Genomic DNA, 18,139 nt, shown 5'->3' with positions numbered 1-18,139 from the left:
GACTAAGCGCGCACACTTTAAAGCATGAAAACAGGGTGGGGCATTGAGGATAGAAACCGAACTATGACAACGGATCACTGAGATATAAGGCAATTTTACATAACAACTATGAACACATTTAATATACACATCCGTATGTATAAACAAAATACTATATATTTACTAACCTTCGAATGTACATACACGTATTCTTCTAACAAATTCTTATACAATGAATGAAAACGAATAAGAAGCCAACAGTTATGTTGAGCGTTTGTACAGTAGAAGTGGTATGAGGCATGAAATAAAAACGAAAATGGATTGATATTGAACAATATAGGCTTGGACACACGGTGCAGGAAATATATAAACTTAGCGCGCATGACGTTAAGAAAGCCCAAATCCCAGAATGAATTGCCGTTCACTAACGCTACAACGGGTTCCGTTCGAGCATTTTGTGCAGACAAGGATGGACCCGTAAGCTCGCTGGCGTTTATTTGGGATTTTCGGCATTCGCAGTGTCGTTTGCGCTTACGGTTATGGATAGTACTTAATTCATGCATCAAAATTAATACAATCGCTAAACCAATTGCTAGCCCGCACCCTACACTAATATTTAGCATAAAATGGTAATGAAATAAACTCGATGTGATACAAACGAAAAACATAAATAAATAAAGCGTCAAGACAGAACGGGTGGTGGATTTTAATATGGTTTGCGGGCAAGGGCTATCTCTTATAAGAACGAATTGCATGGCAATAACTATATTCAGTCTCAACAACTTGTCTACTTCTATAAGTAATCCCATATGCCAGTTTTTTTTATGTGACTGCCACGTGATTGACTGCAACTTAGCGTTCGCCAACAGCGTCAGGCTGGAAATGTATTCTGTATTCAAAGTTAACCTTTATTTCCATACGTTGTAACTTATTTTGTATTATAATAATTCGTTTTCAAGTGAATCTATGGCTCGCGGCTAACCGAAGCGGTGGTATGATTCGAATACTGTAGCCAAGTGTCACAATCATCTGACGTTTGTTATGCTTTACCCGTACCAGAAGGCTGTCAGTGTTCTTTGTTTCGGGCAAGATCAGCAGGATAAAAACAGAAAAAAAAACATCGACGAAGTATTCTACGATCTGATCGATTCGTTGTAAATAAGAAGGTACTCATCACTTGATCGAAAATGGTATGTGTGCCGTGCTTCATCGTGCCCGTGCTATTATACCTCTGGCACAAGTTCGTGCAACCGATCCTGCTGAAGTACTGGAATCCGTGGGAGAAGAAGGATAAAGACGGAAACGTCCTTCCAGCCGATACGACCAAGTTCCCGTTCGATTGCACTGGAGGTGTTTGTCGTTTCGCCAAAAAGAAGACGGACGACAGCGCGGTGGAAGGGAAAGATTCGTCAGTGACCTTACCGAGCGGGCACGAAAAATCGCAGTGAATTATGATCTCGGCACGATACGGTGATAAATAAATGTGTATTTCTTGAACTGTTGTAAGCTATTGAAAAAACATTATTTTTGTCCTTATCACATCCATTTATGAGACGCTCATTCGGTTTCGGTTTTTATGCTCACATGCATGTAGCTGTGAGGAGACTTCTTTCCTACAAACATGCGAGGAAAGTTAGGAGCTTTATTAGCAAACATTAACATTTGTCAAACACAACTCGTGATAAGATGTTGATGTGGCATGCACACATATTGTTATCACAAAAGAAAACATAATTTAAAACCCAATCCCATAAAACTTTATTCACGCCGTCGAAGTAAGTGTCCTGCGATAGGTATCGCAAGGACTTCAATGGCTAAGAAATGGTTGAGCATACTTTTCGCCCCCGAATCGTACGACGAAGTATGTGTGATTTAAAGATGGCAGATTTGGAAATTATTCCGTAAATATGCTGTAGCGCCTCCATTCATGCTTCACGGGGGGTTGTTTATACATATGCATATGTGCACCCCGAGAACGCACACTGCCTTCCCCGAAGGGTGTGTAGCCGTTGCGCCTGTGTAGGTACAAAGAACATCACATTAATGTTTGGCTGTTTTTGCCACAGTCACCTATGCGTACGTCGGGTCGGTTGGTTGATTGGTTAATGCCGGGTTGGTCCTTAAAAAAAAAAACGCCGCCCTTCACCAACACAGGCGCAAACGCAGGCGCGTCGCCAAGGGAAACGGGCTTATTGCAAGCTCACTGGCGAATCGGTCGTTGTCTTGAATGTACGGTTGAATGGAGTGTACGGTTGGCGCTACGTTTTCCAGCTAGCAGGTAGAACACGGTCGGCACGAGATAGAAGCCAACCCGTCAGCGATCAAAACCGAAACACCAGTGTAGCCCAACCCGGTGCAATTTGATGCAACCAACGACGGAAAGCACGGAACCGAATTTTCCACAGGTCAACAGCGATAACAAACAGAAAGTGTGCAGGGAACGGAGCCTTAAGTAAGTAATGGAGTAGGGAAACAAAAACGTTTCTTCTCCGCGGTTTGCCGTCTAGCTATCGTGAATCGTGAAGTTATGCTACCAAAAAGGGGTGCGTGTGAAGATCCTTGCTCGGAAGGAGCGAAGGAAAACCCCCACACGATGCCGGCAGGAAAACGCTTTACCGACCGGTTCGTTTTTTTTTTATTCAAACTCACCAATGGAAAACCTAAGTGCAACACCCTGTTTTCCTACCAAATCGTCCGGTTTTGGTTGGTTTTAAATGCTCCCTCCTTTGTGCCCTCCGCTTTCCACGGCTGGAAAAAGCTTTTCTTTTCCCAAGTGTCCCCAAAAGCAGTGAGAAACAAATGGGGAAAAAATAAGAATTTCGATCAGCAGTCAAATTCGTCATCCCCTTCGGCCCACACCCACACGGGCACACACCCACACACGCACACGTACCACATATTGCAACGGGGAGATAAAAGTGTGTACGGCAAAAAAAAAAAAAACGGGCATCAATCGGTAAAGTTGCCACAAACCATATGCAGCTGCAGCAGCACCATCCTTCTTTGTGTTTCATTCATTCCGTGTGTGTTTTTTTTTCTCCTCCTGCCCGGTTCGCGTCGGGTCCTTTTAACTGTTTCCTTTGCCGCATCCCGTGTGCGTGCGTGCGTGCGTTCCTTTTTCTCCTTCGTTGTTTTCTTCTGCCCGTCTTCCAAACGACCGCTTTTGGTCTTCCGGTTGAGCTTCTCTATCTCTCTCTCTCTCTCACTCCCTTTTGCGGCCAGTTTTAGCGTTATCGACGACCCATCTTGGCTTTTAACAGTGGCTCCTTTGGTGCCGGTAGCGGCGACGCCTATCGCCGTATGCATTTTTTCGCTTTTTTTTTTAAATTTCATTTTCTTGTTGTCCAGCAGTGTCATTCGGATGCAGTGCGCTTGCGCCGTAGTCGCTGTGTGTGTATCAGCTTTTTTTTTTATCTCACTGGAACAATTGTTACTGCCGCTGCATGAGGCATGAGCAGCGACTCCTCACACAGGAAGGCTCTTTTCTCCGAGCAGTAGCTTCCCTTCCAGTAACATATCTTGTACATTTGCGCCAAGAAGGCACAAACATAAAACAACAAATATCCAGTCCCTTTTTAAAAAAACGTTGTCTTTATAGAACGGGCTTCATACTTTACGTTCGTGTTTCATTGAGTTTTGTGCTTTTAAACTAAACGCCTCCACATGGCCTTAATCTGGATGGCAGTTTTTAATCAGTGAGTTATTTACCGGTCAGGGTTGATAAAACGCAACTGGTGCTTTTGTTTGCAGCAGACCAACGCAACGTCACATCAACGGCAGTGTAAATTGTGCCTGTGAGTCATCCGGACGGACCGCCCTCATTCAACTTCAACCCCGATTCAATCAAGGTACGCGCCGGAACCGCCTGAAGACGCCCAACGTCACAAACGGCCGTAGAGATAGTGCGAGGTGAAGAGCTCGGAATCGGGACACACCCCCCAGCCCGGTACGCGTAGTAAGCCCTGCAACCATGGCTTGGCGGTTCAAGGCGTCGAAGTACAAGAACGCCGCCCCGAGTGCGGCGACGCTCGACATGTGCTTCCGGGACCTGATCGTCGGCTCGTACCAGACGTACGGCAACAACATCGCCGCGTCTGCCGCCTTCATCGCGTTCAACTGGGAGCACGTCGGCTCGAGTGTGGCCGTCCTGCCGCTCACGTACAACGGGCGCAAGGGGAAGGCGCTGCCGCTGCTGCAGGCCCACTACGACACGGTTTCGTACCTGGACTTTTCGCCGTTCCACGACGGCCTGCTGGCGACCGGCTCACACGACTGCTCGGTCAAGGTGTGGCACATTCCAGAGAAGGGCCTGGAGCAGTCCACCTCGACGCCGGAGTGCACGTTCTCCACCAAGAAGCGCAAGGTGGAGACGGTGAGCTTCCACCCGACCGCCGACTGTCTGCTAACCGGCACCGCCAGCGATTCCGTCCTCCTGTGGGACTTGATCAAGGAACAGGAGGCATTCTGTAAGTGATCTGATCTCCGCTCCGACGAAACCAATCCTTTGCTCACCAGTGTATTTGTTTGCTTTGTAGTCAACGACGAGCACCCGGACGTGATTCAGTCGCTCAGCTGGAAGACAGATGGCCGGCTGTGTGCGACGAGCTGTAAGGACAAGTTTGTGCGCGTGCTAGACCCACGCATTGCCTCGCCGATCACGCTCGACGCCGAGAGCCACCAGAACCATATCGACTCCCGGATCGTCTGGCTCGGGGATCAGAACCGCGTCCTGACGACCGGCTTCGATGAGTCACGGCTGCGCCAGGTCATGATTCGCGATCTGCGCAACTACCGCACGCCGGAGAAGGTGCTCTCACTCGACTCCTCGACCAGCGTCCTAATGCCGCTGTACGACCCGGACACGAACATGCTGTTCCTGGCCGGCAAGGGCGACACGGGCATCACCTACCACGAGGTGACCGACAAGGAGCCACATCTGATCGAGGGCATCCGACACTCGGGCGATCAAACGACCCGCGGTGTCTGCCTCGCACCGAAGCGAGCACTGAAAGTCATGGAAGGCGAGGTGAATCGTATCATGCAGCTCACCCTGAACGCGGTCATTCCCGTGACGTACAAGGTGCCGAGGAAGGTAAGTGCCTCGAACACATCCTAATATAATGTGCACCTTCTGAAATCTGTCACATTTTCGATTGCAGTCCTACCGGGATTATCATGCCGATCTGTACCCCGACACAACCGGTTGTAAGACCGACCTGACCGCTCCCGAGTGGCTCAACGGGGCAAACACAACTGTCAAGAAGATCAGCCTCGATCCGGCCAAGCGTGAGCTAGGGGATGCTCCAATCATTGTAAGTTTTCACAATTTCATTGATTTATTCGGTTTTAACTTTCGGCGTACACCAATAGGTTGGTAAAAAAAAAACTAATCAAAATAACATTTAAAACACCTATTTTAAGGAATACTTGGTACACAGACCGTGTTTTGCGTGTGTACAGTGAACTTTTGTAAAATACTACCCGAAAGATTTCAAACCATTTTCCTTAAAACAACTTTTTTTTATACAATTCATCTTTTGAATTGATTTTTGTTCGTGATCGAGTCATATTTAGTTAATTTGCGATTTACCTAGTCTTATTCGGTCTCTTTAAACTTTGGATTTCATTTTCTTAATTTTCTAACATTTTTTTTTAATTATGTCGAAACACTTTCTTACATCGTACAACTAATAGTAAAACTAATTCCCGTGTATAAAATCGCCTCTACTGTTTTACTTAATAAGTGTGGTTGAATAATGTGTTATTATAACGCAAAATACGATATTTTCATCCCAAACATTTCTTACGTTTCTTTGATTTAAAAGAAATTTTGTTATCTCTGCCTCATCAACATTACGAAGTGATAGTCACTATGAGTTAATTTTAATTTTACCTAACCTTGTTCGGTCTCATCAACCTTTTACTTTTATTTATTCAAAATTATCTGATAATTGTTTTGAAAAATAGTAAAATTTGAAATTGTCTTCTAAATTTATCTCTTAAAAAGCGATTCGTCATCATAAATTCATCTACCATTTGTTAAACGGATGTCCGAGTTTCTTTCTATTGAACTTCAATCAAAACGTTTTTTTCAATCTACTCGATTTCGAGTGTTAAACACATTTACACGTGTCCATTCTTCTTTTGTTCCGAACCGAAAAATGCGACGTGTCCCGGCTGGAGTCCCCTTTTATTACGCCTTCGATTACGTCCATCAGCTAGTCGCCTCTCTCGTCCATAAAAAGGTCCTTGACTAGCCAGCGGACGCAGCATCTCACCACTACTCTCAATCCTTCTCCTGACACACCCGACCAGTTAAATTTGATTTGATGATTTGATGTGTATTCAGTTTCAATCAGTTTCTGTTTCCCGTTTTTCAACTGATATCACTTTTTCAATAGTTCTGATATTGTTTTCTAAAATATTTGCGACGTTAGTAGTGGAAAAAGTAAAATAGAAATAGTTTACTAAACATATAAAAAGACATTCTCTTGGAATGGAATGAAGGCATTGTTGTAATGCCCGTGTAGAAAGCCACCTCTACTTTTCGAAGTTAGTTGTGAATGAAAACGGTGGTGTTATACACGCACAAAACATGGTATCTTCATCCTAAGCAACGTACTAGCCGACTTTTACTTACATCTTCCCCTTTTCTCTCTCACTTTCCTCTATCGAAACTAACATTTGAACAACAAAAACCTATGTCTAATCGATTGCAAAGATTCTGCGAGGTCCACTAAACGAGCTGGTGAACAACATTACCAACTCGCGCGGACACGACAGTACCCAAGTAGTAGTGTCGTCCGCCCGGCCGATGAAGGCAAAACTAAAGCAGTTCGATATGCAGTCCAAGATGGACCAGCAGCTAGAGCTATCGAAAAAGTTCAATGAGATCAGTACAACGTTCGAAAAGTTTCGCTGCGGCGAGACTGCGCTGCCAATCGACGACAACGGCAACGGAACGTCCAAGCCGTCCTCGTTCGACTCGGAGACGGAGAAGGTGGGTGAAACGGCAGCACCGAAGCCGTTGCCTCGCACGGTGTCCGGTGAGGAGCCGGCGAATGGTGGCCCAGCTACCACCACCACCACCAGCACTACCAACAACGCGACCGCCATCAACGCTACAATCAACGATAATATGCCTCGCCCTTCTCCGCGGCCAAGATCCACCGGAAACAAGGTTATCAGCGCTCAATTCCGCCACTGTCTGTTTGTTATATGATTTGGCACTGTTTTGCGACGATGTTCCGTTTTTTTAAGTTAATTTGGGTGCTAGTGTATACAATATTTATTTTTATTTGAATTGATTTTCACTTCCAACACATTATTATTCCTTGTATTTCACATGCAAAGTAATTTATTATTATTTTTAGCCGTGTGTCTTTTTTAGTTCTGTACTGTAGTTCTTACCCACCAATTTATTTATTTATTAATAACCTATGATTCCCTATCTTCCTGTATCTTCATTCCCATACGTTCTTTTTTGTTTGTCTACCCTTGTTGTGTCTACCTTTTCGTTCTCTTCACTAATCTTGTTTGCTCTTATTTTCCTCCATTAGCCTCGCCTTGGGCCGAAGCCATTTTCCCAATTTTCGACGGCTGCCTCGCTGGACAAGGTGTTTCACGTTCCGGTGGCACCCGGTTCGCAGCCTCCCAAGAAGGACGGGGCAGAGAACGGAAACCACTCGCTCGAGCAGGTCGGCTCGGAGGAGCACGACTCGAAGGACAGTGCTTCCGCCGACTGTGGCGAACCGATGGAGCAGGGACAGACAGATGGCCCGGACAATGTCCAGCTACGGGAGAAGGCGGCAAGCAACGGTAGCCCGCAGCGGGTTTCAACTGCAGAGCGCGTCATGGTACGCATATTTCTCTTATTGATAACGTGCACATGATATTAACAATAGTATCACTGATGGATGAGGTGGATGATTGTTGGGGTTATGTATTATATTTCTGTAAACACCAGAGGCGGATCAGTTCATTCCCAGGCCTTAAGCGGTGGGATAATCGAAGACCCTCTAAATCTTCCAGTTGTCCTAAATATTTCTATACAAAATACTATACAAAGTGGACGTATTTGTTTTATTTTTATAATTCGTTGAACATGTTTCCCGCATTGTCTTATGATTGCGCTCGGCTACTTGATTTAACTCATGTTTTTCTAACATATCGATCCATCATCTTTATCAATTAGAATATGTTTATTAACTCCGTCTCATACCATATAAAAAATATTAACTAATCTGTCGGTGAATGGGAAATATCTCGAGAAGAATCTAAATTAACGCTTTCTATTAAAGCTAGTTTGAATTATTTTACAACTGAAAATTGGATTGCGATTCGCTTTCCAATTTTTTGTTTAATTTCATCAAATGATATGATCAATCTTAACCAATCAAAACAATTTTAAGAAAATACCGAAACAGGACAAACGAATACATATTCAACCAAGGCGGAAATTAACGCAATAATAAAGCAATATCACAGTGCCAGAAAACACTAACTAAAAAAAACTGCCATCCTAAGGACACAAATGATAAATGGAAGAGCTTCAATTATATGTGATAAATGGCATCGGAAGGGGCTCGAGGTACCTCGCGAACGCTCAAAGTTAGATCCACCTCTGGTTAACATGTTTCGACTACATATTCTTCTTCTTTTTCATCGATAAAAAATTACTAATCTTTTAACCTACTAATACTAATAATTGTGCAACATTTTTCTTACTAACTCACTTTGCTGACCACGGCTTTACTATTGCTGCAGCCCGGCGAAAACGACAAGGTTATACTCATTTTTATACTAATTTTGAAATTCAATTCAACTGTGCGAACACACACTCTAATGAACCTTCTATTCTGTAATAAACGAACAGATGTTTGAAACGTGGCCTTCGTCGGAATCGGTTGACAAGTTTGATGGAAGCACCGCCGACGGGGAAGGGCAGTTCCAGCGAATGGGCACCGGCCGGTCCACATTGGCCGACAGGCGACGTATGTTCGAAGGACGTTCGCAAAGCGTGCAGGATGAGAAAGCTTCCCCGACACCGCTCCGGTACGATCGAGCATCTCAGGGGGCGCATGGAAGATATTCAAACTGAATTGATTTCTTACCCTTAGGCGCCGGCAAGCGACCACAATCGACCGCGATGATCAGAAGGCGTCGGATGACTCCACCTTGATGGCACCGCCCTCCACGGAACCGGGCTTCCTGCGCAACCGTAGTGACCTGTCGAAGGAAAACATGCCGCATGCAACGGTGAAGCGCAGCAATAGCACCAGCGGCAGCCAGCCGCCTTCCAGCGGAACCACCAACTCGTCGACCATGGGCTCGAAGCGTACGTCGACCGTGTTCGGGCGCGTATCCAAGTTCCGCCATCTGCAGGGTGTCCCCGGGCATAAGAGCACACACATCGAGGACATCCGCAACATGAGCCGCCAGGTGCCGTGCGAGTGCGACGGCTTCCAGGCGAACCCGGAGCGTGTGGCCGTGCCGATCGCCGGGAACGGCGGCAAAATTGCCGTTTTCGAGCTCCCCGGTAAGGGTCGCCTGCCGGACGGCGTCATCCCAACGCTCATCGGCGTCCAGAAGGTCATGGACTTCCAGTGGGATCCGTTCGATCCGACCCGCCTGGCGGTGGCGTACGACGATGGCAAGGTCAACCTGTGGCAGGTCCCGGCCGGCGGCCTGACCGAGTCGATAACGGAGCCGACGGCTACCCTCGCCGCGCACGACGACAAAATCAGCATCATCCGCTTCCATCCGCTCGCCGGCAACGTCCTGCTGACGGCCAGCTGCGACATGACGATGAAGATCTGGGACCTGCACACCATGACCGAACGCTACTGCTTGGTCGGCAACACCGACCAGACGCTGGCCTTCGCCTGGAGCCCGTGCGGACGGCTCGGTGCTACCGTTTCCAAGGATGGCAGCATCCGCATCTACGAACCACGCTGCTCCGAGAAGCCCGTCTCGGAAGGAACCCTTCCAGCGGCATCGCGTGGCGCCCGCATCGTTTGGGCATTGGAGGGAGAGTATCTAGTACTATCGTGCTTTGACAAGTAAGACTCACTCACTTTATGCCGTAATGATCTGGTAGCGTGATACCTCCTGGTATTAAGAAAGGGTGACTACCACCGTTCTTATAATATACCATCGATAACTATAACTCTCCTCCCAAAGGAGGCCTACTCCAACTAGAGATTGTGTTTCGTGCCTCTATCTTGGAATATTTGATTTATGTTAGCTTCATTTCATCCATCATTTTGGACGTTTTGCACCATAATTTACAACGAAAGGTGTTAGAAGCTGTTGCAAAAGAACAAGAGAAAATCAGAAACTAATTCGGAACCGCTGTGGTGCGGAACCAAACAATTAGTCTTTATTCAATTGATGTTTGCACAATGGCTCATCGCGCTGAAACGAGCCCTATTTAAAACCTTCGTGCGTCGAAGCCGACGCCAAGGGTCATCGATCCTCTCGATCAGCTGATCGATGAAACTCCCTTTTGGTTTATCAATTTTATCAGGCTGTCTGTTCTTAGCCGAATTGACAGCGGGCGTTAGAAGCGAAAGTGTTTCTAACAAATGGTTAACATTAAAACACATTCATTTGGAATCTTGCTAAAATACTTTGGAGCGGTACTTTTGACGCTCTTTGTTTGAATGCGGTATAACCTCGTCATTAAAAAAAGAAATGTCGAATCCATGAACGGATTCTATTTAGTAAATTTGCGTACCTGTACATCAATCTGCGAGCTCAATGTAAACGAAAAGATCGGGTCACATTTCATTCAACTTTTTTTCAACTTTTATATGTTCAATAGAAAAAATTTTAGCTAAAAAAAAAGTGTGCGCTAGAAAGTAAATTAAGCAACCTTCAAAAAGTTATTTCATATTTTCGCATAATGATTTCATGCGTCATTTTTCCTCGTAAACATATTAAACTATTTTTTTAACATGCGATTTTGAGCCTGGTCATTTTGGTTCTCGGAACTGGTCGAACAGAAAAGTTTGAATTATTTTTATTCTTTGATGTGATTTTTTATTTAATGAAAAGCCTTTTTACTGTTGAAAAACAATCTCCCGTTAACGAGTTGTTAAAAACGAAAATTGTGTTGCGGCCAAAAACACCGCTCTTTAGATTCTACTGTTAAAATTTGTTACCTTTCTACAATCGATGAGATTTATTTGAAAAAGAAACCCTTAAATTTACTCGTTTGTTCTGCAGGATGTCGGAGCGACAACTCTACGTTTACAAGCAGACTGACCTCAACACGCCAATGCACATGATCGGACTGGACGTTTCGCCCTCGATCCTGATGCTGTACTACGACGAGGACAGCTCAACGCTCTTCGCCACCGGCAAAGGCGACAGCACGATCTACTGCTTCGAGATCACGGACGAGGCACCGTTCATATGCCCGTTGTCGCACCATCGCTGCACCACCATGACACAGGGGCTCAGCTTCCTCGCGAAGAACCAGTGCGACGTGGCGTCGGTCGAGTTCGCCAAAGCGTACCGGCTCACCAAGAGCTCGGTGGAGCCGCTGGGCTTTTCCGCACCGCGCGTCAAGTCCGAACTGTTCCAGGACGACCTGTTCCCCGACACGAAGGTGCTCTGGCAGCCAACCATCTCCGCCGCGGAATGGTTTGCCGGCAAGAACGTCCAGCCTGCCCGCATCAGTCTGCAGCCGGCCGGCATGGAAAAATGTAAGCCACCTGTTTGCCATTATTCTGCTTACACTAAACTAATGTACTTTTTTGGTAACGTTTCGTCCTCCAGTGTCGTCAGTGCAACCGTCGGCCACTGCTGCAACGCCGAAAAAGGTCGAACCTGTGGTCCATAATGTTCACAAGCCGTTCGCAGCTCCAGAGCATGTACAAAAGCAGGTACGCCGAAAGCCGTTGGCTTAAAAAATCTTAGCAAATGAACTATTTTTAACTTAGGTTTAACTTTGTTTCAGATTCAAAACTCTGTAAGTGCTCGTATGCCAATGAACACCAAGCTGGAGCAGGATGGGATGGAGGGTGTGGATGAAAAAGAATGGGAAGAGTAGTGCGCTGCAGCAGTCCCAAAAAACACCTTTACCTAAAAAAAAACATAAGCTATACCGTTTATCATTACATATACTCATAGGTTTAAAGTCACACACTCGGTAGGCGCGCAACTAACATAAGCTCCCAAATACTGCCTTTCCCGGGTTTACGTTCAACACATTAGATCACAAATCTGTGTTTCAAAGAGAGTCATTATCTGCCTACTACTCAGCGTAGTGGTACATAAACGAGGATGAAAGCTGTGGCGTCCAGCCAACTTTCATCGAGGGAGAAAAGTATTACAATTTTTGAGCATTTACATTTTGCCACATCACTTCACAAGTGGAGCTCGTGTGGTATAATGAGCATAGGCTTACTTTGCTTTTGACTCCATGCAACATAAAGAAACTCCAGGTACAAGTGTACCAAAAAGGTTAAAAAACAAAACGGAAAAAAGACAGAACGACAATACACCATAACCTACTTTAAACAGGCCATCGATGGATTGAAAAATGGTGAAAGACCAAGTGCGGAAAAAGAAACAAGACAACATAATGCAGACGATCGCGGACGAATAGCAAAAGTTTACGTCGGGCCAACCTGTACTCCATGGGAGCGAAAGGAAATGCATAAATAACGGATCTTTCGTAGCAGGCAGAAAACGAAAACCTACCTCCTCCCATTTGTTACGCAGTCTACTTATATTCAAAGTAATAAACATTATAAAAATCATTAACAGTCGAAAGGGGACAGACAGAAAAAAACAAAACTAGTCAAGTAGGGAACTCGGTAATTAAAACTAGGTAGTGTATAGCAGCCCGTACGCGTGCTCTGCGTTTAAAATAATCGAACATCCTGTATGATGCTCGACGCAAATGGAAAGCGGTCGGGGGAACGGGCCTATGAATCGTTTGATCATAGGTCCCCCCCCCCCCCCCCCCCCCCCCCAATACACTTATGATGCACGAAAACATTGCATTCGTGAAAGCATGCGTACCGAATGTCGGCAAGAAACACGAAAACCGGCTGAAAGAGTAAGGCAATTCCAACAGTTTTGCTCCGTTTTCATAAAAATAGCTGGCTTTGAGGATAGAAGAGAGCATACTAACTTTACCTTAGAATAGTTTGATTTTCTACAACGTTTTGGCAAACATTTTTGCGATAAATTGCAATGCGGATAAGAAAGTCGACTGGTACTGGTTCGGGTTTGCCAAACGTGCGTTACCCCCCCGTTCACCCAGCGAAGGAACGGTGTCAGGAAGATTAATTGTGATTTACATACTTTCCTCCATTTTGCTTATCGGCGACGAGGCACACGAGAGTTCGAAGGGTCGGTTTTGTGTTTTACATTCTGTAGATATAATTGTCACGCAAAGGGTCATTATTTTCTTCGTTTATTTATGTTTGAACGGTTTTGTAAATGTGCTAAATATTGTGATCATCATAGAAATTAGATTTTCCAGTACGGTACTATTAGCTAAACGTATCTGTTAAAAAAGGAAAAGAAAAGAAAAGGGAGCAAAAGACGAGGGAGTGCCATTTTTTTCTCTGTAGGATTGTTTCAATTGCCGCACAAGTAGCAACGGAAGCCCTCTTTCGCCGGATTCGAGCTGGCACAACAATCGTGGCGCTTTTGATTTGATTATTATAAACGTGATGCAACCCTCAGCAGTTTATCTCAACTTCAAATGCATCAGAACCAGAACACCGGCCATCGCTCACAAGTGGTCTGCTCAGGGTGATTTTTGAAAGGCCAGAGTAACCTCTTCAGAAGGTAATTTACTCCTTTTTATAAAGTATCTATCTAGTACGCCATTGTATGCCAAAACGAAGGAAAAGCGACATCGGAAATCGTGTGCAAGCTTAAGCCATATCGAGTCTGTCTATGTTTTATGATAATACAATTTGAAAGACCAATTGATAGCACGTCAACGGTTCAGAACATTTTCTATGTTAGACTTCTTGTACTATGCGATACTCTCGCCGCTTCTGACGGGACCGAGCCAAAGGTCCTCCGTCAAGCATAGCCATCACTATAGGTTATAGGAGCTTACTATAGTAAGACATACTCTAGCAGCAGCTGCAGCGACAACAACAGACAAGTAAAGACAACGTGATCGAGACAGCTGCGCGTATGGAAACAATGTGTGGGTTTTTGTAATAGCAATACACAAACAAATAAACTATTTTTATCGACACACACAACTAGCACCCAGTGTGCACTGAGACTGAGTACGTAAAATTGTGGTGATAATCCTGAAGGGAAGGACATGTTAGAAGCAGAAGGGAAACGATAACTATGACGAGAAGGATTAATATGAAGGGCAGAATGACAAACAGAGAGAAGGAAGGAGAGAGAGAGAGGGGAGGGAAAAGAAAGAAAGTTAGATAGAGAGAGATCTTCATCATGCGCCTCCACCACCATGTGGGTACACTCACACACTCTTTTACTCGTGCGCCATTACAAAATGCTAACCCCATCTAGCAAAACCAGGAAACAAACAGCTAGGGCCGTTTGCCTTAGCAAGGTAATAAATCGCATTGTATGCATTACATCACATTAACGATTGCCTTTATCTTGTTTTTTTGTATGCATCCGAAATGAATCCGATACCTTTCTATAAGTCCGATAAACTACTTCCGACTGCTATAAGTAGCATAAATATTAACTAGCATGTGTTTAAAAGAGGAAACAAAACGGCTGGCAAGCAATGTTAAGTAAAACGCACATAGTTTTGGGTGGGTTTATACTCAACGAACGCTGTGGTTATTTTATTTTCATTTGTTAATAGTTATTAGCCTACGTTTTGTCTACCAATGTCTGCCTTTGCCCTTCTATTTTATTGACGGTATTTAATGACATGGATTTACTCGACTTCGCTATGAAAAACACTTCGTTTAAATATATATTTATATATACTGCCGCATGTATGGCTAGCTGCTTAATGCACATTTAATAATATACTGTAAATGCTGCTTCCGCGTTCACTCTTCAGCACCTCAACGCAATCCCCGAGGAGGATGGTAAAGCCAGACAAAGTAGTGCGGAAAGAAGACTAGCTACGATTGCTTCATTCTATTGCTAGATATTTTTCTATGTTTGGCTGTAACAAAATTACCTGTTTTATCAAACAAGGCATCTTTCATGTTTTTTTTCCGGTAGGTGGGTAGTAAATACACCCTTTTACGGTGGGCGGCAAAACGTTACATCCATTTAACATTGCTTTTAACAACTCCCCTCTTGAAATTGGAGTATTAGTACTTGCGAGTTTCGCTTCGTAGCGTCAAAATGGCTTAACTTGTTTGGAAAGCCGTAACTTAAAGAAACGTTAAAGAGATTTCTCGTTTACACTGCCAACCGTAACAGGGCGTTAACATATTTAAGTGGCATGGTCGGTGCTGGTAATCCATCATAACGACATTCGGTTATTTCATCTTAACGATATTCGGTTATTGGTTCGTGGTTGATACAATATTGTTCACATCAGGATGGATTGTTCATTCGAATAAGCTTGGGCCGCATTAATGCTAAATAAAATTAATAACAATAGAGTATCATAATACTATAAGCGTATTCCTAATACGAGTTGATCTAGTATCAAGATTCATATAATATGCCTCATCACACTTTTTTGGCCATGAAAGTAAGCACGCAACCCGTAACAAGAAGGACTGGGTGTAACCCAGAAAGGACTAGATATTTGTTTTAAGAGGACAATAAATTAAGTAAGAGAAACTATATGCACCTGAAGTGGAATTGCGCTGCAATTATACGACATCCCTGTTTCAACTACTCGCCCATAACAATACTCAATAATAATTGATAAGCTCTGACGCGCCTTTGTGGCATCACGCCAACTACCTCAGACTTGTTGCCTGTATTTCTTTTTTTGTTCTAGCTTCTACTGCCTTATTGTTGAAGATAGCCAGCAGATGACACAACATTGTTCATTAACTTCCACTACATAAACACGAGCTCTATCCCCCTCGTTTCTATACCACACACGAAAAAAAGGTTTCGGCCCGCGGGGGGAAACAGCGAACTACACACCAACACGACATCCTTGGTAGAGAGTATGTGACAACCGGTTCGTATCGGCCGCTGATAAACAATCAGTTCGATTTACGCTATTTTAATACCCTACGCAAATAACTCGATAGTAGTTCGCACATTTATAACAGGTGAAAATTGTGTTTCGTAAGTTAACTTGATTTCCTCGGCCGTCCGTGAGCGTTTTTTTTTTTATCGCATATTATGTACTGTTGCCTTCGCTGTTGAAATACTAGACACAGGGTTAGGTGTTGTTGATATGTTGAAGGTTAATCGAAACCAAATTTAATTATTATTCTTCTAGTGAATAATTGTTCTTACAGTTAAAAGTCTTCAGCGTCGTAACGAACCAAACAAACCTCTTCTTTGTCCAACAATTCCAATAACATAGTTTTAAATAAAATTCACAGATTGATTATTGTTGTGTTTGAAACATAAAAATTGATCCTGCTTAGAAAGGAACCTAGGATGTGTAAGCAAAACTATTCTCTCTGGGACTTCACGAGATGTTGACGCATATGCTTGTTGATGATAAATCAGTAAATAGAGCAAAATCGTCTTTCGCGCAAGGCAATACCCGAGCGGTGGAGTTTGATTGCTATATGTCTCCGGCAGCGTCCACCTAAACCGTGGTTTCACGAAAGATAAGTCCACAATGCGACCCGGCCGCTTCGCCGAAGTGGGCTGCATCATTCTCGACCTCTGCTGGCGGGTCACTGCGCTCCCCTGGGGCTTCGTTGCCATCCGAAGCGGTTACGGGCGTGACCATCACGTAGCGCGACTGCACCTTCAGACTCGCCGTCTCCGCCTGCTGCTGGTCGTATATGCGCGTGTTGAGATCAGTGTACTCCTGCAAGCGATCCTGCAGCTCCTGGGCTGTTATCTCGCTGGCATTCCCATCCGGGCCGGGATTCACGCCGCCGCTGACTGCTGAGAGAAACGAAGTCGTGATATGTAAAGCAGAAAAACGAAACAAAAAACAAACAAACACTTCAGTAAAGTAGCAACTCCAATCCAGCATTTCAGTTGTACGTGGTTGGACATGTTTTGTGACATATCGAAGCAATGGCGCCGTAGCAATTGGTTGACTTGCACCTGTCTGTTGCTACTGTCGCATCAGGGATTGCCTTTCCGGTACTCAGCAAACCAGGGAGCACAACCAAAAAACACGTTGCACACAGTGTAGGAATCATCAGTACAAAATGAGGAAAAAACACATGAGCACGAACAGGTTATCTAAAACAAAAAACCTAAAAGGGGTGAGCTAATGAACAAAAAATAAGTTTCACAAAAACAAACAAAACAAAAAAGAAAAATCTGCTTAGAAAGTAGTAAAAAAAACAACTTCGACACTAAATAAAATACAGACTTAAAATTAAAAAAAAACAATGAAATAAAACAAAAACGGAACAAAACGCAGCATATAACTGTTGGTTGCTACTCTTGTATATTTAAAGCGGAATTCGCCATAGCTTGCTTCGACCGTTCGACTTAAATATAGTTGTTGCCATTGAAAATGCTTAATAACGTCATAGGCGAGACAAGGATTTGCAAGTGATACTACATTGACTACAGCTAAGTTTAAAACATATTTGACCCGCAATAACTTCTGTGAAGTAGACACAATTAAGAGTACTAAAAACCAATGAAACAGCTAGCTCGGCACTACTCTGTACTATGTAATCAAACAAATAAATATAAAATAAAAACATTGTTCTCGTACCTATGGGTACAGGCATTCGGGCATGATTGAGGCAAGGTTCAGACACACAAAATACAATCTAATCATTAATTGGCAGTCCTGTATGAATTTTCCTATCCTGTCTTCGGATAACAATCAAGTGAAGGTGAACATAAAGGTGGATGTTTGCTGCAAATGCAATTCTAATTCCATTGTTTGTAGAGTTTTAAATAAAAAAAACCAAAACAAAAAGTAACCATTAACATAAAAATGACTCTATTTAAGGACTAATTAAGTTACTTAAAAGATATGCTAATATAAATTAAGTTGTTTTTATCGTTTCGTTCGAGCATCCGCTGAGCATTCGTAGTTGCACGGAATACCATGAAT

The 18,139-nt window shown here is 44.0% G+C and overlaps 2 protein-coding genes across 2 annotated transcripts; both read left to right on the top strand.

The window, feature by feature from the left end:
* Nucleotides 1-1,042: 1,042 nt before the first annotated feature.
* LOC131269710 (UPF0729 protein AGAP000931) lies at nucleotides 1,043-1,470 on the top strand. Its single transcript, XM_058272204.1, has one exon. The coding sequence runs from the start codon at nucleotides 1,167-1,169 to the stop codon at nucleotides 1,425-1,427; it is 261 nt and encodes an 86-aa protein (XP_058128187.1). The 5' UTR covers nucleotides 1,043-1,166; the 3' UTR covers nucleotides 1,428-1,470.
* Nucleotides 1,471-3,949: 2,479 nt separating this feature from the next.
* On the top strand, nucleotides 3,950-12,906 carry LOC131269044 (coronin-7). The gene is made up of 10 exons (XM_058271357.1): nucleotides 3,950-4,445; nucleotides 4,515-5,071; nucleotides 5,139-5,291; nucleotides 7,539-7,835; nucleotides 8,746-8,763; nucleotides 8,855-9,033; nucleotides 9,099-10,040; nucleotides 11,209-11,690; nucleotides 11,764-11,870; nucleotides 11,945-12,906. The coding sequence occupies exons 1-10, from the start codon at nucleotides 3,950-3,952 to the stop codon at nucleotides 12,035-12,037; spliced, it is 3,324 nt and encodes a 1,107-aa protein (XP_058127340.1). The 3' UTR covers nucleotides 12,038-12,906.
* The last annotated feature ends 5,233 nt before the right edge of the window (nucleotides 12,907-18,139 follow it).

Source organism: Anopheles coustani, chromosome X (assembly GCF_943734705.1).
Source record: "Anopheles coustani chromosome X, idAnoCousDA_361_x.2, whole genome shotgun sequence".
NCBI classification, from domain to species: domain Eukaryota; kingdom Metazoa; phylum Arthropoda; class Insecta; order Diptera; family Culicidae; genus Anopheles; species Anopheles coustani.
This window is presented reverse-complemented; position numbering and strand designations above follow the sequence as displayed.